The sequence below is a fragment of the Genypterus blacodes genome, unplaced genomic scaffold (genome assembly GCF_046128005.1).
Source record: "Genypterus blacodes isolate CSIRO-AG114 ecotype Tasmania unplaced genomic scaffold, CSIRO-AGI_Gbla_v1 ptg000067l_1, whole genome shotgun sequence".
In the NCBI taxonomy this organism is placed as follows: domain Eukaryota; kingdom Metazoa; phylum Chordata; class Actinopteri; order Ophidiiformes; family Ophidiidae; genus Genypterus; species Genypterus blacodes.
In genome coordinates, this window is record NW_027466879.1 from 7,362,362 (window position 1) to 7,388,312 (window position 25,951).

The 25,951-nt window shown below is 41.1% G+C and overlaps 1 protein-coding gene and 1 long non-coding RNA gene across 4 annotated transcripts in view; one reads left to right on the forward strand and one right to left on the reverse strand.

Moving 5' to 3' along the window:
* Positions 1–806: 806 nt before the first annotated feature.
* tcf12 (transcription factor 12) overlaps positions 807–25,951 on the reverse strand; it is a 59,646-nt gene continuing 34,501 nt past the window's right edge. For 2 of the 3 annotated variants that reach the window (XR_012963975.1, XR_012963976.1), the window contains 13 exons: positions 15,950–16,049; positions 15,333–15,472; positions 14,750–14,891; positions 14,494–14,564; positions 13,029–13,173; positions 10,854–10,927; positions 8,315–8,506; positions 6,489–6,600; positions 6,274–6,376; positions 5,567–5,796; positions 4,357–4,506; positions 2,028–3,873; positions 807–1,726 (listed from right to left, as the gene is read on the reverse strand). Coding sequence is in view for 1 of the 3 variants with exons in the window: in XM_076155626.1 (XP_076011741.1) it covers positions 4,364–4,506; positions 5,567–5,796; positions 6,274–6,376; positions 6,489–6,600; positions 8,315–8,506; positions 10,854–10,927; positions 13,029–13,173; positions 14,494–14,564; positions 14,750–14,891; positions 15,333–15,472; positions 15,950–16,049 (1,452 nt within the window). In the remaining 2 variants the exon portion in view is untranslated. The other variant, XM_076155626.1, reaches the window with a different exon arrangement.
* Positions 9,739–11,165, forward strand: LOC143004605 (uncharacterized). Its single transcript, XR_012963977.1, has 3 exons — positions 9,739–9,919; positions 10,479–10,686; positions 11,076–11,165. It is a non-coding gene; the product is annotated as an uncharacterized LOC143004605 (long non-coding RNA).

The window sequence follows — 25,951 nt, forward strand, 5'->3', positions numbered from 1 at the left end:
CTACATCTCCAGGTCCTAATCCTTCAATATAAAGTGAAAACTTTCAGAGTCTGACTCTTTTTCCTCCTTTTCACCTTTCATCTCAGACCCACCCTCAATCTGTTCCAGCTCTTCTTCCTCCTTGAGCTGGAGAAAAGAAAGATGGACACCACCTCAAATCTTTCTCTGTATGACTCCTCCTTAAACTCCTCCTCATCACTCTCCTCCTCCTTCTCAATCTTTACCTCCAGCTTTGTCTCCTTCTCTGACTCTTCCTGAAATCTGCTACATCTACAGTGTTGATGTGATAGTGTCTATTCCTGACGTATCATGGTGGCATTGTTGGTAGTTTCACAGCAGCATATCAGGACACATTTGAAATACTTATAAATGAATGAATTGAATAAATAGTATTCAAAGTTACAGTCATGAGGAAGACAGTGGATGATAATCAGCATGCTGACGGAGGAGCAGCTCTTTGACTTTACATGGAGGATGTGCATCAAGTCTTGTCATTCAGCTTTGGAGCATGGTGGTCCAAACACACACTCCCATGTTTCCACCAACAACACTGATTTGAAATTAAAGCTGTGGTTAGATTGCCTGTATGAAAAAAATGGGCCGAGGTTACAGTTTGCTGCTGTTATGCTTTATTAAAAATAGAAACATATAGCCATGGTACCTTTCATTAAGACTACAATGGTCCACTGGCATTATCTCCAACAATGACTCAGATACTATTAAACACTCATTTGACCTAAATCCACTGCAGAAACTTCTTCAGAAGAGCAAAAAGAAGAATCTGCATTTCTTAGGGACTTAGCTGATTCAGACTTTATCCAATCAAAAGTAAACATTGAGAAACAGATCAAGGAGAGAGAAATAAAAGCACACAATGGAGTTTTTAAAAAAAGATGGCACATTTATTGCAACATAAATGTTATATACATTATGTTTTCCTGGCGAAAAAGACAGAAAATCTAGATTTTTGAACCTGTATATTTTTTCATGTGCATCAACAAAACCTCAGTATTCAAGAACAAAACTTCAGATCTTGCAATTTTTGGAATCTTGAGCTTATTAAAGCTCCTAAACGACTACGACTGACAACCTACAGCGTTGTTGAGATGTAGTTTGTAAATTTCTGGTAATAATGGACAGATTATGGTGAATAACCGTACATTTTACTATCTAATATAGTAAAATAAAGTAAGAAACTTTTTACTCAAAACTTTTGCTTTCAAAAATCTAGAAAGAGTAATATTTAGAATTCAAGAAATATTCTTACAGTATTATTGTATAAAAGACTAACTACAGTGAAAAATAAGCCAAATGAATTTTTTTCTTTTCATTTTCTCTTAAAGTCTAACGTGGCAAAAAGAGGAGCAAAAAATGAACAGGAAATGAAAAATGAAGGAATAAGAGCAGGAAGTGACATCATACCTTCAGTCTATCTGCCAATGTGCATACAAACACGAGAATACTGAAAACAAGTAAGAGGCCACACTCAGTCACAGACACACGTCCCTGTTTCAGATGTTACACTCCTTCATCATTGACCCTTGTAGATCTTACAGCACCAGCGATTGCACTCAAACCGCACATATCTTGTTCTACTGCGTTGCACTGAACAGAAATTAAACACAATCTATGCTGCATAATTTATGGAACTTAAAACTGTGATATGGTAAGTGCTATTATGAAATTGCAAAAAGCTGCAACCTCAGTAATGATAGTGTGAGAAGCACTCCATCATGCAGTCATGATGGAGGTGGTAGCCTGCCAGAGGGACCTACTGCACACTGGGGTGATTAAAAACAATCCTGCAGCTGCTTTGCTATGGCTTGTGAGGAAGTTAGATGCTCCAATGCAGCGTCTTTTGTTAAATAATGGTAGTTGCATTTTTATAAATCATGGTAATGGTTCAGAGCTCTGTCTATCCAAGGGAAAAAGCAGTTGTGACTCCAAACTGATAACATTAATAAGTTACAGATATTATGCAACAGGAGGACAGCTATTGCTGATCTACCAGTGTGACACAGAAACACAACAGCTGACGTATGAAGGGAGGGGATGAGTGTGCTGTACTTTACTTTAACTGATCTCCCTTTTTGTGTAGAATTCCCATTCTGAATGTGGCAGCCTTGTTTGAGGTTGTAGGTTATGGCATGACAATACAAAGGAAATAAATGGTATACAAAGCAAGTCTTAAGACCAAAACAACGTAAAGCATGCACACGGAGGGACAAAATAAAGCTGAGAGCGATATCCGCAAACAAAAAATAAAATGCTAAACTGCTTTTGTTCTTTATTGTGCTACAGCTCTATGAAATGGACTAATCCATGAAACATCCTGCAATATTTATTTAATCCATTACTGGAGGCATTAGATCTGTCTGCTAGTTGAGAATTGAGGTTATACGTTGGAAGAAAAATGACACAAGTAAGTAGTTTTTTACTTTGATTTCTTCTCTTCAAATTAACTGTTTCAGGATATTACTGGAAAGAAGATGAAGTGACATGATCATCTGTTCATCTTTGTTTTTTAAATACGTCCTCATCAATGTGGCAGGATGTGACAGGAAGAAGCCTGTATGGATGGGCTAAGCACAGAGAGTATGTTAACACTATACCACAAAGGAGCGCCAGGACAGCGTGCCATGTCCTTTTGATAAGACACTAACATGTGCAGGGAATGCTAACGGTTGTTGGCCTTCTGTGTTTTCATTACTTCGGAAAATAAAACAACTTAAACAGACTTTTCAGTAAAACTAGAGTTTGCCACCTGTCTGTGACTGTATAGTGTATAGTTGTCTCAGGCCGGATGTGTGGTCTGAAGGGCTGGCCCCGGCTATTTGAGCATCACAAGACTCATCTGATGTGTTGGTACTACAACTATAGTGGTTCTTGTTAGCTCTAACTGGAGGTGAAGGAAGGAAGGAAGGAAGGAAGTGCCACCTCTGCTTTGCTCGGTGATGCTTTTCCCTTTGCATGGCTAACGAGGGCTGCTTCACCCATATTACTAATATCAACATTATGGACACAGTAGCAACACCCAGCACGTCCTTTAAGACGAAAAACGGGACAGCAGAAACCCTGACATTGGCTTTTAGTGTAAGGAGAAAATGTATTAGATTGAATAATGTGATGAAATGTTTATGTTCTGGAGCATTCAGAATGAATTAGCTGGTGCTGATGGACTGCATTTCCCATAATGCTTTTGAGGCGGTTGTAAATTGTTGTTTAAGCACAGTTGTAGAAAGTGAAGTGGGTGATTTGAACTGAACTGAACGGAACTGAATCACCTCCAAAGATGTTTTGTTACCTTGCTGACCATGGTTAACATGTAAACTGTCACTATGCAGATTCTTTATATTTCTAAATCTGCCAATAAATTAATTGGAATCTCAGTAACAGAGTGTTTTCCTTCAAAAGGAACTTGCCAAACACTCAGGTGAGCTGCAGAACTGGCAAACTATAGGTGGACTGAAAATCCATGTGATTCTCTTTGAAATGACTTGACTTTCCCTTTAGACATACACTTTATAGCTCAATAACATAATAAATAGAAATAAAATAGACAAAAAAAAACAAAAACAACTGCTGTTACAATGCATTCGTCAATTCAGTTTAGGCACAAGGCAATTTCCTCTTATGGTCGGAGGAGATTGCGAGTCTCTGATTGTTCAGAAGCAAACACAGACATATATGTGCTGAAGGTTTTCTGATGGGCAGAATTTAGCTGATGTCACAGAGAGCCGGATGCTCGGCTCTGGATTGCATTTCTTGTCTTGCGTATTTTTGCTCCAAGTGGTCTTTCTCATCCAAATGGTGAGTTCTGTCTGGGAGGCGAGGTCACCAACGCCAATCCGAAATGATCTGGATCACTTTGATCTGGAAAGAAATAGATTGATCACAGACAGCATTAATAACTGTGTGTGAGGAATTAAGTTCAGCTTGTATCAGTCCTATGATTTATAAATTTGGACATGACAATATTATAACCCCACAACAGATTTCACTTTGTCAAATTTGCCATTTGGCTAAATATACCAGATGTTGCTTCATCAACAATCCCCTTGATTTTAAATGTTCAGTAATATGCAATATGTCTCTTCAACTAAAATGTTAAAACTTAATTGTTCATCAAGTGTGGCAACCTCTATAAAAGCATAGACGTAGCAGTTTGGGAGCGTGCAGATATGTATTAACATTATGCAAAACAATCAGTCAAGAATAACTTTTGTTATATCCTACATAGTAAACCATGGAACTAAAACATGGGACATTTAACTTCAAGGTTCAAACCATTAATTTCTAAATATGCACATTTTGCACAGTATTGCACAGTGTATTTTAATCTCGAGGTGAGAGTACCTGATAGTCAGAGGTGGCCCATGGGGTTGGATGCGTCAGTCAGACCAGGGTGGACCCCCGTGTGGGTTTGTTGGCCGTCGCCAGAGTCCCCGGACACTTTCTCTGCCTCCCGTCTCTTAAGGCAAGCGGCTTTGGGGTTGAGATTTCGCTCTGAATGTTCAAAATAAATCTTTTAATTTGTCGCATCATGAAACAACCAGATATACAATCCACATGTCCACAAAAAGACCATTTAGTACTCTGATCAAACACCGCCTGTAATAAATATCGCAGTTTGATCTTGCTATAACCCACAACTATTACGTAACCTACCAAAAGGAATACAGCACAAAATGTTATAAGGGCGACGATGATAAATATTGTGCAAACTTTGACAACTCTGCATTTTCTATTTGTATAAAGTGCGCATTAGTTTGTATGTGACAGAGAGGGAAATACAGGGACAGGCACAAACAAAGAGGGTGAGTGAGGCTAGAGGAAAGCGAGACAGAGAGGTTAGATGACAGAGAGAGAGAGAGGGAGAGAGAGCATTCATTTCTGTAGCTTCATCCATATACATTTCTTTCCTGCTTGTCGTGCTAGGATTCATCCGACACGTCTTACAAACAGACATGCAACAAACACAGTGCGCACTCACATCTCACATCAGACACATATTTTGGTGTCTATCTACACAGAAAGCGAGGCACCACTGCCAGCGCCCTTAAAGGTGGCAAAAATGATATTTTTTTAGTTTCTTGTACGTCTGTCTAAACAGAAAATCTGCATGATCTGACAGGGATCAGAAAGGATTTCTTAGAAATATGATCAACAATAATCATTGAACAAAATCTCTATTGGTGATGAGAAAGTGACTTCTCTTTTGCAAGCACATCTGGGATCACTATCATGCAGGCATGCTCACAGTGGTGGCCTGGCTTGATGTGTATGAATCAGCATGTAACCAGACAGGTGTTTAGACGTGCAAATGCGAAAAACACATGCGGCGCGTGATTGAGGAGCAACTACGACACACATAACACATTCTGCTATTTGCGGTGAGTTGTGCATGGGTTTGTTAGATGTGCGGTTTGAGGGGCAGTTACAGCTCTATAAACCACCATGAAGGAGTTTACTGCAATTCTTCTTCTTTTAACTCATATTTACTGTCTAATCATAACAATTAGCAAACACTGACATTTCCGTTATTGTGACTGAGGTGGACGCTGACCTCTGACTTGCTGCTCCAGGCTCATTATGACAGTCACAGCCTGGTGGAGGATGAGCAGCTTCGTCTGGGGCTTCTCACTCTTCAGATGCAGCTGGACCATGCGCCCAAGCTCCTTGAAGGCCTCGTTAATGTCGCGGACTCTTAGGCGTTCACGTGCGTTGTTGGCCATTCTCCTCCCGCGCTCACATTCGGCCTTCTGCTCTGGATTCAGGTCCTCATCCTGGTTGATACTAAGGGAGAAATCAGGAAAATTCCATGTTTTTATTGCTGAATACCCAACGTCTGAGGGGGAGAAAGAGTAGGAATAGACTTTTCTATTTTTACTCTCTAATTGGCTAGATAAGAAGATAAAAGACAAGTCAAAACTATTTCACGACAAACTGAAAAAATATCAAAGGCAGAAAATATGTCAAAAAATGTACTAAATGTTTGACCTTAGTGCAACAACATGGACAAGATTCTTACACTTATTTGCCAACTCAATTCCAAAACCTTTTTATGGCACCTCTGTTAATCTATCTTTACTACGATGAACTACTCTTACGTAGTCTTTCGTGCCAACTCTGAGTGTGAACTGGAACTTGAACAAGATTTATGTGGATGTCAAACTAAACATGGTATTTACACAATGTTTACAAAAATGTATTGCCTAAATAGAGGAATACAAACAAATATAAACAACTCTTTTGTCACTCTCATCATCTGACCTGCCATCAGCGGAGAGGTTCTCATGCATCTCATCTTTGTCCTGTTTTTCCACCTTCAGCTCCAGGGTGACAGGCAGCTGGCTGGCCAGGCTTGAAGTGAGACCTGCGTGGGAGACGTATAAACATATTTAACATGTACAGCCTAACTCGTATACAGTGCTGTCCTTAAGCTACCATCAGCTACGGTCTGTGTGTGAGAGTGCTGTGCTGCACACCTCTGAAGGTTTCCAGTTGATGGTTGAGTTCTTTGCTGGACGTAGACCCAGCATTGGGCAGCCCTGGATGGCTGCTGTTCAGACCGGCAACATCGTCAGCATGACTAGCAGCCTGCAGCAACACAGAGAAGAAGGACAAAGGAGACAAAAGGTTGAATAGACAGCCGTGTTTGGTGGATGACTTGTCAGGAGAACCCTTTTTATAGAATACATGAATTCTGCTACTGCACTTCAGTTTAAAAAGATATCAAGCTAAACTCACTCTGTTTTCAAGTATTTGGTTCACATTAACTTCCACTGTCTCATAGCACTGCGTCCTCCTTCCTGAGGTTTACCACATGTTCTCCATCTATGAAGGTGATTTATCTTCTGAGAACCAAAGAAAGGCGGGGAATCTCCCCATTTTCTTATGGAATGTCATCCCCAGTCAATGTTGGCCTCTGTTAACCCCACAATCCTCAGACCCTCTCCTTCCTCAGCACTGCGCTAATCTTTGCTGTGCTTTCAACAGGTGTCCAAACAAGTCTTTGTCTGGAGGAGGAGGAGGAGGAGGAGGAGGAGGAGGAGGGAGGCCGAGGCTCTGGCAAGTAAAGAACGCTGTCATTTTCATGGCAGGGCCTGATTACCATACAGCTGAGGAGCTCTGTTTGGGTGGAGGCCACAGCTCTAGACACACATTTCCAACGACTCAGATTTCCTGGATTGTTAAAAAAAAGTGATGGAAAGAGGGTGGGAGGGGGTGGAGAGTGGGGTATCAGCGGGGACCTCTTCACACACAGAAAGCCCTGTGTGTTAAGAGGCAGACCCACTGAGCCTTCTTTGTCAAACTGAACTCTTCCAACCTTTTGTTGAGGAACAAAATAGACGACAAAGAAAGAGCCAGCAACTACAGCATCACTATTAAACAGAAATTACAAAGCTTGTCTACCATGTTGGGAACATATTTACAACATTGCTCATTTATTGCCATCTTTGGTAGAGGACACACTCATAAGCTCTTTTGCAAATGGGAACCATGCTAATTTTACTTTTACAAATCTGCAGGTTTTGCCAGACTAAAGGATGGTTTATTCAATTCTAAATACATTTTTTTAGGTGAGTCTGTACTCTTCGCTGTCAATGTACAAGGATGGGCTGTTTGAATGGTGGGATGTGTGACTGGTGAGGCGGTTGGGTCTCAGGGTAGCTGGGCTTTTCTTTTCTCTATTTTTCTTGCCACAGCATGATCCACGTCCTGGCTGTCTCCCTTCACTTGGCCCTCAATGAGGAAATACTGTACTCACTCTTTTTTCAAAACAAACGATAAAATATGACTCAACAAATTACGACACAATTTGTACTTCCCACATTTGATATCTGCTGCTATGCAGCTCCGTGTTTGCTAAATGTGGAAGATATTATTTTCCAAACATGGTGAGTTATTGTTCTAATGTCTACCACAGATGTGCTCAAATTTCTCGGCTGTTTAAAGTGTAAAGATGAAGGATGGGTAAGTGCATCATGATTTATATTAAGACCTGCAGTCTTACAGTTTCTAAGGTAGTTCAGACTTTCATCAAGAATTGAAAATGTTGACTCTTTTTCTTATTTCTCATCGACTCTGGTGTTTATAGCTGCTCCCAGTAGGGTTCTGAGCTATAGGCCAGCAACTACACTTATGGAAAATATGTCAGGAAAGAAAATGTGTAGAAAACTGAGACAAAAACTGAGACACTGTGTAAACAGGTGGCTGGAGCTTTTCGTAGCTACATGTAGAGCATGTGCGGTTACAAATAGATGTGTTTCATTCCTCAGCATAATGCCTTAAATAAATAGAAAATTGATACCATTGCTGCTGTCCGATTTGGAACCAATGCAGATGCAGGGAAGTTTGCTCCGATGGCTGCTATTGGCCCATTTTGCGCTTGTCCCAACAGACTGTGGATGTCGCTGGGCAGACTGGCAGTGGAGCCCACTGCATGGTTCCTTAGAACGAGGATTGCATCATCCAGCCTGTCCAGACGATCCTCCATTCGGGACTAGAAGAGCCATGGGATTTGGATGGTGAATGTTTAGAGAGAGGGAGAAGGGGAAAGAGAAAAAAAAAATCAACAGATAAGTATAAGCATATAAGGCCAGAATGTGCAAACACTGATTGTACGGACTAGTGGATGAATTAAAAGAATGAATCATAGGCTACAGAAGATACAAATGCAAGAAGAATGAAGCCATTTCAACTTGAGGTGGTGTGTGTTTAAAATACAGAGTCAAAAATGGAGACTTCTAGCTTTGCAACATTTTTTTTGGGCTGTTGTCGGCAGCAAAGCTTTCACTCACTCCTTATGAGGGAGGGGCTTCATGTTTATAGCTTAATTTTACGATGAGCCTGGTGACGCTCCATTGTAGAAACCACCTTGAAAAGACTGTGTCTGACTGAGTGTGATTTAAAAATTGAAAGTCTGGGTCAATGGCAGACCTTTGAGGCCTTACTGTAAAATTGAGCTCAACATTACAGCTTTAACATTCAATTCTTAATTAAAAACCTAAGTTGAAATGGCAAAACTGAAAAAACAAAGTAACAAAAGAGACACATTAATCTGCATTTCACTATGAGGAACCCAAAGAGTCCAGCTTATGAAAATAAACAAAAAGGAGGACGTATGGAACAAAGGATGGATAAGGACTCAATCTGAAGGGCAGGTGTACCTCGCAGACATCCTTTAAGAAAGACATGGCATCCTGGAGATGCTCATGTAACTGCTGATGAACTCTATTCTTCTGCCAAAGTCAAAAAGGAACAAGAATCATCAATATTAGTGAAACAGCAGAAAAACACTGAGGAGAGATTTTTGTAGAAAAAACACTAAGGGCCCAATTCCCAGTTGGTGACTTTAGTTGGGCTGCTTAACTCAAAAGATGAGTGAGGAACGTACAGTGTAATAGAGATGAAGTGCAGGTACTTGACTCCATTTCCATGAAAGGACTGACAGACTGGGTCACTAATGCCAGATGACATGAGAGTTCAGAGGTGATAGAGAACAGAGCGAATAGGGTTTTTCTTAACAATGAAATGTCTGAATGCACTCTTGGTCTGTTAGTGACATTACATCCACTTGAGGCCAGTAAATGGTTTCCTGTTTGTGATCACACAGGATCACCTGGATGGATGTCACTGGGCACATTTAGAGCAGAAAGCCCATGAGCCACACACCAAACTGATATACAAAATATGGTAGGAAGAAGAAAGCGTAACTGAACACCTGCTCAGCTACCGAATGCCACATTCATAATCATAATTTAAATGTTTTTTATAAATGATACCTCTAATTAATATTGCTTTATGTAACACACACATAGAAAAGACAAAATGCTTTACATTCACAGCTGCTGTGCTGTGGAGTGCCACAATCTTGGTGGTATCAGCCACACAAAGAGCGGCGACTAAATACCAGGTCAGGACAGACCAGTGCCTGGGAAGGGGATTTTAATGTTTTTCTTGTATTCAAACTAAATCTGTCAACAGAAGCTGAATTTGACTTGAAAACAATGAATAGAAAAGCACATGTTGCTTCATATTATATGAAGAACATGTGCTGCCAACAGACAGCTCAACCGGAGAATGGAGCACATACTGAGCTCGTACAACCACATGCTGCGTCTGCTGTTCATCTGAAGACATGTTAGCTAAGCTTGATATGCTAGCACCTTGTCAAAGCATCTAAATGATTTGGTTTAGAGAATCAAAGGTGGAGTTTGATGCTGAACACATCTGCTTTTACATAATCAACCTGTATTTAGTTCAGAACTTGTTGGGATCATGTTCAGACCCAAATTCACCGTACAATTGAAATCAACCACCATGTTAAAGCTCAAAATGTGTTCCATACGATGGTGTAAGTTTATTTTATTTATATTTTAGTGCACCGTTTTGTATTTGTCTTGACTGCTCTGTGTTTATTAATCATGAACATTCCTTTGCACTGTACTGTACTGTACTGCTACACTCTGCAGATATATTAAACCATCCAGAAGATCATGTGACACGTTCATCGGATCGCCTGCTGGCTGGAATCTGATCTGTGGCTCTGTGGCAGCTTAGGAATCCTGGAGACAAGCTTCAGCCAAACAGCTGCCGCCCCCTCCCCTTAACTCACGGCCCTTCCCCTAACCAACATCCCCGTCCTGGCCTAGAAGACAGATGGCAGGACCCTGGGGAGAGGTATTGTTCAGTTGTGTTTTTCGTTTACTCCCACCTTTCTCAGCAAAACAGTTGTCAGACAGGAATCCCCCTGTAATGCTAGCTCAGTCCTCCATGGGCAACAAACTACAGCAAGCATCCGTCAAACTCTGTGCTCAGTAGACAAGAGAGGAGGCGAGGGAGCTTACCAAGGAATGAAGGGAGTTCTCATAATTTAGAGACGAGGGGGTTTGTCCACTAGCATGGGGCCACTGGTTTGTACCTGAAGAGGGAAAAACAGATTAGCAAAGATTTGTACCGTCAAACAACTAATCAGCTGATTCAGAAGCTGACCGACACACAAGCAGGCATAAGACGCTGACATCCTCATTTTCTGCTCTCTTGTTGCTCGATTTTGTGCTATCTTTCAGGCACCACATCCTGATGACTGGACTGCATCCTCACTCTCCAGCCAGCACAGCGTTGGTCTAACGCCCACTTCCACCCAGGAACATAGACAGCATCTGCACGTTAATGAGCAGTTGAGAAATGTTGGATAACACCCTGAGCTCAAAACAAAGCTGTTTTTTGTATTCCTTGAAATTTGAAAGTTGGAGTAATCAAACATGCAACGTGGTTCAACAGTCGGCTCCACTGATGAGGTGATCAGTGGAGCACATTCTGGCACTCTTCAGTGTTTCTGATGAAAGTCATCTGAAATAGATTTGTTGTGCTTATTTTTCCAGCATGTTGGTGTGTTACCTTACCTTTAATATTTAGTGTTTTTCAAGCACTCAAACACTGTTTTTAAATGGTCTTATTATTGACTTGGGAAGATGAAATGAGAGAGCCTCCCCCAGGTGAGAGAGAGAGGAAGTTCACACGAGCCTCTTCTGGCTGGCAGGGCTGACAAATGAGCCGGCGGCTGCAGGCCCCACGTGCACCACAGAGGGCTAATTGAACAAACCAGTCATGAGTAATGTGCTTTATACTGGTGTAATCTTAATGATAAATGGATGTTGCTGTTCATACATTAGCAGCATGCCAAATGCCATTTTCAAAGTAAAGTTCTTCTTCAAACCCCGGAGGCGTAATTAACTGAATAATTAGTGAAACGATTTCCTTTTCTTCCAATCCCAGTTGTCCGTTTAGAAGAAACATTGCTGTTTTTATTTCTTATGTAAATTACTTTCACATTTCAGAAGAAACATTGAACATTTGTAGTTAAAAAGGAAAAACACTACTTTTCTGAGAATACTTTTTTGAGGATTAAGTATTTTATAGTTTTCAGTGGAGCCGCTTTGATGTTTTTGGCGGCACTAAACCTCAGCCTCTTAGTTGGAATAAACAATTATTCCAACCTTATGGTGTACATAAGGAGATGCAATATTTCACTCATTTGTACCTAAATAACAGGCTCAAGTGCTTCATAAAAATCACCAAAATACTTTTAGCTGCAGATTATTGGAATAATTTTAGAGAGATCAAACTTGACAACAAGCGTGTAATGAGAGGGGATCTTCTTATGAGGGGCCGTCACAGTCTTCCTCATTAGCTGAGTCAGAGCCACCCTCCCTTACCCTTTGACAGATAAATAGGGGGGAGGGTTGTGGGGGCAGCTGTCCATGGGGCAGGGCAGCAGCTGAAGACGGGGGGCGGGGGGGGGGAGGTTGGGGGTATGCAGAGACAGCTGTCACCACTACATTACCGCACATGACACAACTGGTCTCTGAAACAACGCAGTGGGCTTCCCCTCACTCTCTCCCTTCATTCACTCTCCCTCATCTCAGCCAACATGTCTGACATCGTCCATATTCCTCTCATACATACAGCATCTCTATTTAATGTGCTCAGTGTAGGGGGAAAACAGGCACAGACTTAATTAACTAAAAGATTTATCATTAAACCTTCGTATCCACTTTTAATGTATGGCTAATCAAAGTTAAGATGTAAATGTTATTCCAAAGGGGGTTCAGATTAATGAAGCTCTTTTCAGAAGCCCGAGAGACAACATTAGACTGCGATATCAGCAGCTTGTGATGAGGACTCATCAGTTTAAGAGGTAACATATATTAAATCATTAAAGCCAAATTCAAGAAATTATCTTCATTAATAAACAGTTTTGCCAGGTCAAGACCAACAGTTTAACACACAATTCAACAAAAGATCTGAAGGGGAAAGAGTCCTCTTATCCTTTATTACTTTTTACTTTTTTCATTTTATGTCCATTTCCTGTGTGCCTATGTTATGTCAGATGCATGCTTGAAAAGTTTTATTCCATATTGTCTGCTGTATGTTGCGATTCTATCAGTTGTAAATAAACCATCATCAATTCATCTTGTGTATTAAGATGTTATGTATCAAAATCCAGACTAATATCCTACCTGCCCTCCCAGACGGGGTGCCAGCAGCAGACACCCCTGTACCTGCCAAGGCGACACCAGCTGTGCCTGTCAGAGGAGAAGGAGAACCCACAGGTGTGGACGGGTTGGATGGAAAACTACTGCTGGTGTGGTCAGGTGAGTAAATCTGTGTGAAAAGAGAGGAAGAGATCAGCGCACTCTCTGGGTTTTGTTGTTAATCGACAATCAACTTGGAGCATCAGCCTGGAGGTCTCAATGAAGTAAGTACAGTATGTTACTTAGCATAGAGAAGGACTTGGCCACTTCCTAAAGAGAGGGATGGGATAAACAGATATCTTTTTCCAAGCTCTGTTTCTCTCTACTCAGCATTTTCACACTTAAAACTAAGGAGGATTAACAATGCCTGTCTGCTGGAAACCAATGAAGCTCCAAATAAATCTGAAATGCGTCTTAGTTTCTCAAACCCTCGCTCTTTATAACCACGACTTCTGACCTAAAAATGTGACTTTCTGGTCTTCTTCCTCGCTGGCTATTCAAAGCGGAACACACTTCATTTTCCTAGAATAAATGAAGCTCCGCCTCATCATCAGTTACGCTCCCGCAGGCGGAGTCAGGCCAATAAGCACGGCTCTTTGAAAAGGCCAGAGAACAAAAGGGTGGCCCGTGGAGTTGAGCCATGGCAGTTATAAACTCACCTGTGGCCCCTGAGCCAACAACCACCCCCACCCCAACGCACTGTGTCCATTCACTACAGCTTTGTCATGCTAATACAATTGAGTCTGCACGTATATAAATACACATTATTTGTATTATGATCTATAAAGTCATAATACGTAATAAGTCACATATTGGACTAAAGCTTTCTATGCACAATTGTGTCATTTCAACTATGTAGCTTGAATATCAATGCACTACTCTAGCTTGTTCAACTTGGTCTGAATTAGTGTCTAATTTGTACCATGCTGCATTTTTTGAAAGACTGAAGCAGTACTGCCGCAGTAGTGAGGCTACTCAGGAAAGATTGAATCATGTGAATGAAACCAAATTCACTGTGATTTCCTTTCATGAGGGATGTATAAGGAGATGGACTGAATCCCCAGTACAAGTATTCTACACTTTTCTATAACCTTTCTGTAGTTTAATAAGTAAGTCAACCTTTACAACAACTACTGTATGTCACCTTAACCTAAAATTCATACGTAAGTGTAAACTCAAACTTATTTTTAGACAGAATTTTCTTCAGCGGATTACCAGGCCTTAAAAATGACTTCATTATGATGTCGCTGCCAGTTAACATTAACAAAATCAGTGATCTTGTGAGTCTTTGGGCCGGTGCTTAAAAAGATTGATCCATTTAAGGGCTCGATGAGACTTATTCAACTAAACTTGAAAGCTGAGATTTGTAGGCCTGGAAAATACATTTTCAAAATCCATGACTCCCATGACAGTGGAAACCCTGTCAGTAAAAGGTGGGGCTCTAACTCACCGAGGCTAAAGCTTTACCCAAAGCGGCTCCTGTCTGTGAGCTTCCGGTGGCGTTTCCCCGACTTGCTGCAGCTAGGAAAACACAGAGGGAAGCCTTGTAATCACACACTCTGACACATGAAGAGAGGTCACAGCTGTTAGTCTGCTAGGCTCCACTCCATTTACATTATGGATGTTAACCACTGATTACTGCTGGGGGCCATTAAATCAGTCAGTCTGCACAGGTACATGGCTGACTATGAACTGTGTCAGCTTACCCATGACCCCATCAGCCGTGTTAACAGACGGGGTGTGTGCTGTGGTGACGAAAGGTGAGGTGCTGGTGTTGCTCCTGTGGAAACTGGACATTGGAGGAAGACTGGCATTGATGTCTGGAGAGACTGAGTGCGTGGGATAATTCTGGAAGAAAAACATTTAAAGTCCATATTAATTCAGTAATGTGAGAGAGCTTATCTGTTTGGTGAATTACATTCTGACATCAGAAGACGCTCTTTGATCTCACGGGTAATGACAATGGTTATTGGGGGGGGGGGGACAGAGACAAAGACAGGCTCCCTATGATGCACAGCCAGCTGAGGTAGGGAGACACCAACAGATCAAACACTGACACAAAGAGGGTCAGCTGTGTCTTCACTGATACTAACCAGACACACACACACACTGCAGCTGAGGTGTGGGGGCTCGGCCAAAGACCAATATGCTGATCAGTACACATTAGATTTCTTTATATGGTTTCTTTGCTTATCTTTCAATTAAATTCCATGACTTTTCCTAACAAAAGAGCATGTAGCTACTTTGACTGAAATGGTTGAAGTTGCGGTCAATAGCTGAGCTACTTACCAAACGGTCGTGTGAGTGCAGGCTGCTGTAGTTTCCTGACTGTGGCATGTGAGATGAAGATCCTCCAAGCATTCCGCTGTAGCTGGACTGACTGATCCCATTGGTTGAGTTCCATGGGTCAGATGGACTGTGGGTCCCATCTAATGAAAATGATTTCACCACTTCAGCATTAAAGTTGACTACATTGAGGTTTAGTACCATAGCTGACCCTAATCTCAGGGTCTTCCCAGGAAGACGTTTTAGCTTTGTGGATTGAAATGTGATCCGTGTCCTGAACACAGCGGGGAAAATACTAAGCTAGGAGATATCTGTGTTGACCTGAGGGTCAGCAACATAGAAATAAATACTTTACACAAACATAATATTAATAAATACTGCTATGACCAGAATCTGAATATTGGTCTTGAATCTGTATGATATAACATGTGAACATTTGTAGCCCATTGTAGTTCAATGGCCAATAATAAGGTTGAAAATAATCTTAAAGGTGAAAATGCCTGAAATTAATGTGCAGTGTCTTACTGGGACAATGACATTTATATTCCTGAATAAATCATAATACAAATGTTTTTGTTTTGTCTGAATCAAATCGAAAAACTGTAAACATCTGAACTTACCAAAGAAAGTGCTTGGAAACATACTGCTGGAGGGCTTAGGAGAGGAGTAAGAAGGTGAATCTCTGTTAAAGTCTTCAGAGTTTGGAGATGGTGCATACACCTGTCACAAGGACATCAAACATTAGTGAGAGTGTACGGAAAAGAAAAGAGAATTCTCATCAGGTCAACAGAACAGACACTGCTCAAAAATGTTGTATTGTCAAGTATGTAAAGGAGTGTGGTTTAGTTTACATGACCATTTCCCTTGTGGGACCAACAAAGTATATCTACCTATCTATTGAGATGCACACCAAACTCAGATTCAGTCTATACTGCGATCCATAAATGTACCTAAATGACTTCCAATCAACCTGCTCCTACAGGGATGAATGGATCATCAGGATATTTGCTTTACTTCTAATCGAAGCACAACTAAACTCGCTTAAATGATTACTGCAGTCCCAGAGAGGCAGAAATCAAATAAGTGCCACAAGCCTGTTTCTCTTCTTTAAAGTTGTTTCTGTACACCGGTGGTAGAGCAAAAAGAGAAGGACAATAGGCACGTTGTAGTACAGCGATATGTGTGCCAAGCGGGGCAGGAGGATCAAAAGAATTGCAGGGCAAACAACACTGATGTGGTCTCTGGCTTCACCCACTCCCGATGCAGGGAGAGAAGGACTGAACAAATTCCCTCCTCCAGGCACATTCAATCAGATCACCAGATAGCCCAATAGTCTGTTTACTAATGTGGATCATGTTCAAGCCACAAATGAACAACTCTAGATTGGTTTCGAACTGGACCAGGACCACTTCCTTCAGTCTTAAGAGATTGTTTTGGTCAATTAGTTTACTTGATTAGATTGTTTACTCTTTATGATACGTAGTATGTATGTAGGAATGAAGACCTCAGTCAGCTTAGTGACACTGAAGGCTCTTTGCTGAGTGAGGTGAGTTGTCTGTAAAGGTGTTGTGTGAAACAATTTTACGATACTATACTTTGCCCTTTTTTGTTAATAATACTTGTTGTTAACATTTTTCAGCAGATAACCAGGTGTTATAAAAAATGTAAAATATCTCTCTAAAGCAACCGCACTGCAGAAATATATAATATATAAATAAATAATAAATAAATATATTCCCTATGACTATCATAAGCATTCTTTTCTGTCTCATTATCCACTCACAACGTAGCACATAGTGTGCCACACAAGGGGAAAGTTGTTAATTGCTCAAGTGTAACCTGTTGAACGGAGAGCAGAGAGGCAAAACCTACAAGAATTGTGTTAAAAAGGTTATTTACATACTACTGTGCCATGTTCTCACAACCTTCAGCGGCCGTGGCTTCCGGCTGTTTCTGTTTCAATTTACTTGTACTTCATATTGCCTATTTTGCCTCAGGGTCTAAGTTCTCCTGTCTCTCTCTCTCCCTCTGGCTCTCTGCCTCTCTTTGCAAAAAGTTAAACAACAACAATAATAATAATTACACAACCTTCTTTCTGTTTCTCTTTCTCTCTCTCCTTTCACCCTCTGTCTGTATAAAAAATTATCTCCAAAATGTCCCATAACTGTATGCGCACTATCATGTCAATAAAAATATACAACAACAAAATAAGATAGGTTATTTATAATCAATCAAGACATTACTTCATACAAAAAGGGATGCTTTCTTTGGAAAACAGTCTCTCCACACACAGCCTTCGTGCCAGAATTTACTAATTAGCGGCGGAAGAAAGATCACTGAGGTTCTCCATCTGTATTTGGTTGTGTGCCACCAGCTCACAAGCCAACAGCCCACTGTGATGTCTACCAACGCTCCAGATGGCGAGCCTGCCATGCAACTCTACCTTACACCAAGTTGATGGAGGCAGTTAACACCGTCTAACATTTAAACTGAAGAGAGTCAATACCGGTTACTGAACAAGTGCTTTTGATCATTAAGTTTAGCCCTTCTGTCCACATGCGCTCCATTTGTTTGCCATGTCGTCACACCAGCCTGTTACTACTTAATATGAAAAACATCAAAGTTTCTTTTATGCAGTAGGAACAAAGAGAAAATGCAGTAATGGCTTATGAAGAACGTTGAAACACAAGCCTGAGTAAGACTTTTCAATAACGTCTGGTTTAGGTTTCTGGACTGGAGAGTTTGCTGGTAATTCTGAAAGGGAGGGTATTCCATATTTGGCTGCCAGAACTGTTAAACCGCTAACCAATAATAACATTCACAGTCATATTCACTACAGGTGCATCTTCACTACAGGTGCACCTTTTTCTATAGACTGGAGGTTACAACAAATGCCTCCAACCCTGAGGAACAAAGTGTTAATGTGTCTTTGTCAACGAAAAGACACGCTGCAACAGGCTAGCAGATTTCATTCATGTGGGGATTCTAGCAACTTTTCCAACATGTCAGTGCCCTGGACAGAGAACAATATTTACCCTCAATTTCTCTGATGTCTGATGTATGAAATAAATGATGATCTACAATGTTTGTAGTGATAGAAAAGTGTTTTCAGTTTGTTTTCCAAAGTCACAGGTCAGTGATATTACGCCCTATACCACATCATAAAAGGCAAACCTCTTTATTTTTCCTTTGAATGCATGTGTCCTATACATAACAGCATAAATAGTACAGACAATGACAGGTGGAAGATCTGGGTGTGGAATTTGTTTAAGACTAGATCATTACATCAGGATTACTGGAACACGGATCCCATTCAGCTACTGTAGGAGCAATGTGTCCTTGAGCAGGGGTGGACTTAGTGACTTGGGGGTCCGAGGCAAAGCCAGGCATGGGGCCTTTTTCCTAGCCTTTTCCTTACTGCATATATAGCTGGAATTTCAAAGATGAAGATTCCCCACTGAGAAAATAAAAACACAAGAACCTGCTGTCCCAACCAAACTGAATGACAGCTCTTTTCATATACGGATGTAAAGTAGTCAACAATTAAAGCTAGAGCTAGTGAGAGCAGTGAACCAACCAACAATGTTTCCTCTAAAGAAAGGAAGTAGAATTCAGGATCACCTCCTAAAACATATGATTATTATTGTTGCTATTACTATTACTGATGTTGTTGTGACTTAATAAAACTCAAATACATGAATTTCAAAACTTAAAAGATATAATTACTCAGAACAAAACAAAAAAAGACACATGCACACACACACACACACACACACCACACACATACACATTTACCAAAAAAAAACCTTACACACAAAACTACTATTTCAGACAAATCAAAGAGCTCATTACAGAGAAGTTAGAAATCACATCAGGCTCCCTGTGGCGTGGAGAATGCAGACGTGATTTAAAGCAGATGGAATAACAGCAACACTTGGTGCTCAGAGCTCAATCTGCAAACAGGAAAGCCTAACCTCAACAGGCAGCCTCTTTCCCTTAATCATTCCCAGACTCCCACTTGTTATTATTCCATACTACATTGACAGTCAAAGAAACAGCCAGTTAAAAATAAATTCTGAGCAGCAAAAACTTTTTCTGCCTCACAGTTTAATTTAAAGAACTTTGTACTTCACTCAACACAACACTGATGTTCATAATTACTTGTTTGTATACTCTGAACATATCTAATAGTGCTGTCATACAGGTGCAACTCATGTACTGGAAAATCAAAGAGAGGAGCCTTGGACACATCTATTCATCCGCTTCAGAAAAAAAGAATGAAGGTAAAATCATGAATGCTCAAGTGTATATTCAGTCAGATGGACAGACACACTACTTCATCAGCATCTCTGAAACATACACATTCCCAAAGCGATTACTCACCGATTTTCCGTTGTAGTAATACATTAAGGAGTTACTGCCCATTCCAGGGACAGGGTATGCACAATACATTATAACCTCAACTGTTTCAAAGATAAAGGTACTGCAGCAGCGCGTAGACTTTCTCCCTAGATGTACATCCAAACGGCTGAAAAGGGACTAATAACTCTCTCGGTGCCGGCCCTCCGCACTCACACTCACTCAGAGGAAACTTATGCAAAGCAGGGCCGTACCATTCCTCAGTATGAGGAGGGGAGGCAGTCAGAAGGGAGTGGCTAGAGTGGTACAATCCTCTCTTAAGCCCCAGAAGTGCTGAGACACAGAGGAAGAGGACTGGGGGAAGGGAGGGTGTAGTGGAGATAAAGAGAAGTGGGTGGGACACTAAACAAATGTGTGAGCAGATCAAGGCAGAGAGGGGGAAAAAAAAACGCAATTGCAGATTTTGTAGGGGAACCCCAACTAATTGGAACTAAAATCCCTTGATTGAAACCAGGATCTAATGTGTAACACAAATGCTGTGAAATTAAGTAAATAAATGAGCCTGTTCTCCTGTTTAACCTGTCAAACCAAGACAGCTAATGTTTTGTTGTTTGTGCTGATTAAATCTGCAGGCAGTGATGTCAAACGTGGCCTCTGTATCATGGGATGGACATGGTGGACTAAGGCTTTCTCTGCCTTTTCCTAATTGAAAATATTGTATTGTATTGGTGTAGTCAAGGTAAAATCTCTACCACCAAAAATAAACACAGGATTGACATCTGCTACCATGACCAATTAGATAAAAAATAGACTAAACCAAATAGAATGTATTTAAAGTTTCTGATATTGTTTTAATTAAGGATCAGTAGACAAACTGCAAAAAGCAAGCATCTTTATATTTAGAAAGTGTTTGGGACATATTAAAGCCTTCTTCATGAGGTCATAATGTTGGTCATAAATTGGAGTGGCCAACTTCTTTGCCTTATAAAGACTGACCCTATTTGTAGCAACACAACCATATAACAATTTTATTCCTGGCACCAATCTATAAGGGGAATTAAAGGAAAATACACAAACCTTCCAAATTCAGAAGTTAAAAGACACAAATGGCACATGTGTGAAATGTCATTGACTGTAAACACACAGAGCACACACCACGCAACAGCTGCAAAGTACAACAGCAAATTAATGCTTCATTTTCAAAACCCTGGGGGAGGGGGGGGGGACCATATTATCGTGGTTTACTGCTACTGGGAGCGCCGAAACTCAGCGTCAACTTATCGTGTGGGAAGGGGGAAGGGACAGTGAGGAAGAGCAAGGAGAGGATAGATACCATATTCCACTGAGAGCTCAATCGGTACAGTCTGGAGCCTGGAGCTGGAGCCTTTCATGTCTGCCACTTGAAGCTTCCTGGACTAAACACAGGCCTGCAGACTCATTGAGAACATTATTGTTATAGAAAGATGAAAGCCTCCACTTGCCTAAGAAAACTGGGCTTTTATTATGTTTTTCCTTTAGCAGTTATTATTTATCCCCCTTTCTTCTTCAGGACTCTTTTAAACTCTTCAAAAACACTGGCTGTACTCTCTGTTACTGCTTTATATTTGGCCTCGTTTCAAGTCCAGCCTCTGAGGGAAATGGATGGATGGAAGTGAAGGGTCTAAAACAAGTCCAGACATGGAGCCCAGTGTGGAGAGGAACACACACAATAATAGGCATTAATTTAGGAGAGCGTGCTAGGGATTCATAGCAGTGCCAGCGGATTCAGGCACAGAGTCAGCTTGTTTATTTAGAGGCAGTCAAACAACCTTTAAAGGCCTTTTTAGTTCGCATAGTTTTTCAATTGTAGATAACATCTTAGCACTTGCTTCTTATGATTGTAAGTTGTAGGACAAGTCTTGTCATTTGAGTCTAGACGGTTAAGTCAGAAGTCAAATCAATTCTATACCAAATGTATTGTTAGGGTATTAGGTTATAGCTTATAGCTTAGCTTATAGCTGACAGACTGACACAAGCGTGGGTGCTTTGTAGAAACAGTATTTCTTACTTCCTGGATAAACTTCATAATGTGGTTGGAATAAACATAAATGTGTAACATATACTGTTTATAATAATATATATACATATTTATATTATTTATTTATTTTATTTGCTTTAGTCAAAGTATCAAGTGTCGTTGACGTTGACGTTGAAAAGCTAATAAATAAATCTCTAACCAAAACAAAAAGGCAAACAATGAACAGGACTCCAGACAGACTTGACCCGAAAAGGGCAAAAGGATATTTGAACTGAATCCAAAAACTGGTTGACCCAGACGCACTAAACAGACAGAGAAAATCCCCACAGGCAGCAGGACGATGCTCCTTTAATGTACAAGCAGTTTTTCAGGGTAAAACCTAATTTAAATGCAATTGGCACATCAAAAAAGGGAAAACAAATGCAGAAATCCAACTACGAACACATCCTAACTGTGTGTTTTAGCCCTCACACACACACAGCATTACAAATAAACTTTGACCTACAACTGCAGCTTGTTGAGTTAAGAGCCTCGGCTACAATCTGAGCTTCAGTGATCTGTTTCCAGCTCATAGCAGCCTGGCTTAGATGTTCTCTACATAACAAACACTACCTTATTGATTGTTGACAGGCCACATTCATGCGCCTGCCAGCCATCTCAAATCAAGGTTTGCATTAATGCCTTACACTCACGCAATCCCTACATGAATAATTTACAACAGGCCAGAAGTGAGTAATGACTTTAATCTGTGCATTATTTTTTGCCCTTTTAACTCCTTGTGCCCCTGCACAGATGAAAGCAGTCCAGCCTCTGGCTTGTTTGCCTGCTCCATTATCTCCAGCCTCTAATGTCAGTGGTAAATTTCAGAAACCCAAACAGAGATAAACACAGAACCGTGGTCCCAGAGGTGGTTGAGACTGTTCAGGATCATCCCAGTCCAACCAAGGGTGTCTATCTAATCAGCAATCAGACCAAACAGTCTCTTGCGTGCACACTGAGGTTAGAGCTAAATATAGGGTGGGTATATTCTCAATATACACTGCTCAAAAGTAAATAAGGGAACACCTAATTATCAAAGTATAACACCAAGTCAGTTAAAATTCAGGGATATCAATCTGTCCATTTAGGAAGCACGAGTGATAATGAATCAATTTCTGCTTTGGTGCAAATGAAAGTGACAACAGGTGCAATGGAGAGGCAAAAGCAAGCCAACCCCCACAAAGGGAATGGTTTAGCATGTGGTGGCCACAGACAATTGCTCTCTCTTTATCCTTCCCCACTGATTCTTCTCTAGTTTTGTGTTCTGCTCGTGTCCTTGTAGGGTCAAAGTAGTCCAACTCCTCCACGTATGCTCAGTGATTGTGGTGTGTGTGCATGATAATACCTGTCTATGCGCGGGCTACTAGTGTGTGTGAGAGGTATTCATTTTGTCACAGAAGAGGCGTGGCTTGGGACACACCGGCCGCTGAAGTCCGCACACGAGGCTGTTGATGTCAGAAGCGTCACAAGCGCATTTCTCTCCGCACCGATCATCAAGTGATTCAGTTCCTCTGCTCCTTCCTAATCGCATTTAAGATACTTTTTAACATAAATAACCTCAAACATTTATAATATTTATGATGTGTTCCTGCCAAGTATACATACATATCCACATCTTGGAGTGTTGGTTACCAGCACTGTGTAGTTCGGTGACTATAAAGATTACACTACGGGCCTGTGCTACGATGGAAGCTCAACCTTTCCCGGCCTTGTTTCTGTAAACTGGCTCACCAAAATCGAAACCTGTAATCAAGGATAATCGGTATCACAAAGCCGCTAATCAAAAGTAGTTATCACACACACCCACACACACACGCACGCGCACGCACGCACACACACACACACACACACACACACACACACACACACACACACACACACACACACACACACACACACACACACACACACACACACACACACACACGGAGCAAAAGAGAAAACATGAAACATCTCACAACCAGAGCCAAACATAATGCAACTGCTCTTTCAGCAAAAGGAACATTGCACAATATCTGTTGTATAATAATGTGATTATTATTGTGCAGGATCCGTTGATAAATCAATACAAAGTGAGAAAAAACATTAATGTATCGTCTGAATGTCATTCACCAGATGCCACTGTAAGGAGAAATTGGTGAGAGACAAGGGCAGACGTCCCTTATTTCTGCTCTTGTAGTACGAAATCTCTCAGATACAACTCTGTCTGAGTGATCTGTCAAAAGCAAATGTCAATCTATTTTGTCATCCACACTTGAGGTTCTCGGTTGCAAATTCCCCTGAGGGTTGATGGTTCTCACCGCATTCTTCCTCCAGCCATTACGCCACCACAACCGGTGAGGAAGCAACACATCAGAGGCTCTGACAGGGGATTATCAGTGAACCCCCATTTTGCATCCCTCATCAGATATTATAAATGTAATTAAACTGCAATTTTGTAATCACACATTGCCAAAGTCAAAATTTCTGTTTGTCTTTGATTAATTGTGCCTCACTGTTGAATAACAAGAATATGGTAAGCATGCGAATCTCACAATAACAACCACAGCTACAGTAAATCCATGACTGCAGGCACACATCCAGCAGGCTGCAGAGGTCTACAGTGTGTGTGTGGCTGAGGGGGGTGAGGGGCATCTGTATATAAGATGAAAAAGACCTATAAACATTTCAATGTTTGCAATCAGCAGCTGGCCTGCACAGATAGCCTTCACATCGAGCTGGACTGCAGAGTCAGAGCCTAAATGCAGAGAGGAAGTGCTCCCATAAATATTTTGATTCAATTCCATCATGTAGTGTACACACATCATGCTTGGATTTGCAAGTTGCATTGCAGATCTGATTAAAAACTCCTAAATCTATTTTTAAACATAGGAGAGAGAATATGAGCTTGTGTAAAAAAAAAAAAGGTTTTGAGAATGAAATAAATAACAGAGAAAATATGACAGGAAGTGCTGTGTGTGTGTGTGCTGTATTTTTTTTCTACAGTGTCTTGAGCAGCTATTCATGTCTCTGCTGAGGCTCGCACGCTTGCTTACACAAGCAAAACATTTTGGTGGCATCTGCAGCTGTGTTCATGCTTTACAGGTATGCTGCTCACAGCTGCTTCTGTCACCGCAGCTCTGACTCCAGGTGCTCTCAGCACAGCTAACAGTGCCTGAATAATGCCAGCAACACAAACAACACACGTCTGAGTACCGTTCTGACTCAATCACCAGCTTCACCATGTAAGGTGACACTACACCACAGTACTCCTGTAGTCAAATCTCTGTGTTCAGTCTGTAGTTGCTATGGCACAGAGGTGGAAGTAAGCCACACATTTGCAAGTATTGAAGAATCGTTCTGATATTCTTCTGCGTGTTCGTTTGTGGTGAATCAAGAGGAAAAGATGAGGCAAAGATGAACTGGAATCTTCAGGAGAGCTTTACTGGAATAAGACCTTGGACAGCGCTGGTTCCACCTCTGGCATGCACCAAAGAAGGACAATCAAATATCTCCGTGCTGCCCTATTTATCCCGCATATACAGGGCATCTACATAATATTCTAATTCACTGATGACAATGTAGTTTAACTGTTATCTATTGGTCAGCCGGCTTCAAGAGGGGCAGCGCTAAGATTCAAATCTGAGGGATGAACAGATGTCTGTGGGGGAAAGTAGAATTCTCTTTGTGTAAATTAAAGAACAATAGTATAGTGAAATTAGCCCTTTGATCTGAAGAAGCTCCCCCTGACTGCCCGTCTATGCAAACCCCCTCTCTTCCTTCTTCCTGGCCACAGATGTTTGAGGCTTTGATAAAGTGTATTAGAGTGAGTCCTTCACCTAATGGCAGATATGTGTTAACCAGCCCTCCTGGAGAGAGAGAGAGAGACGCTGTAGATGCTTGTGTGTATTATCTCCAGACTTTCCCGGGCATAGCCATTTGGTTACTTGACTTCAGTTACTGGATTAGTTATATGTGTATTGACATTATTTGTTATATTCCAACAATCCCCCTTTTCATTCTATTTATAGAATGAATCAAACTTGAGATAAACAATCTAAGCCTCCTGCCGCACTCACCAATCCACTCAGTTTAAACCGACAGCTCATCACATGAACAGAATTCACATTGTCATCCAGTAGAATTCAAAAGGTATAAAAATGCAATGTGCATGACTCATACAAACAAATTCGGTGCATGTGCTATGTATACAAACAGTACATATGAC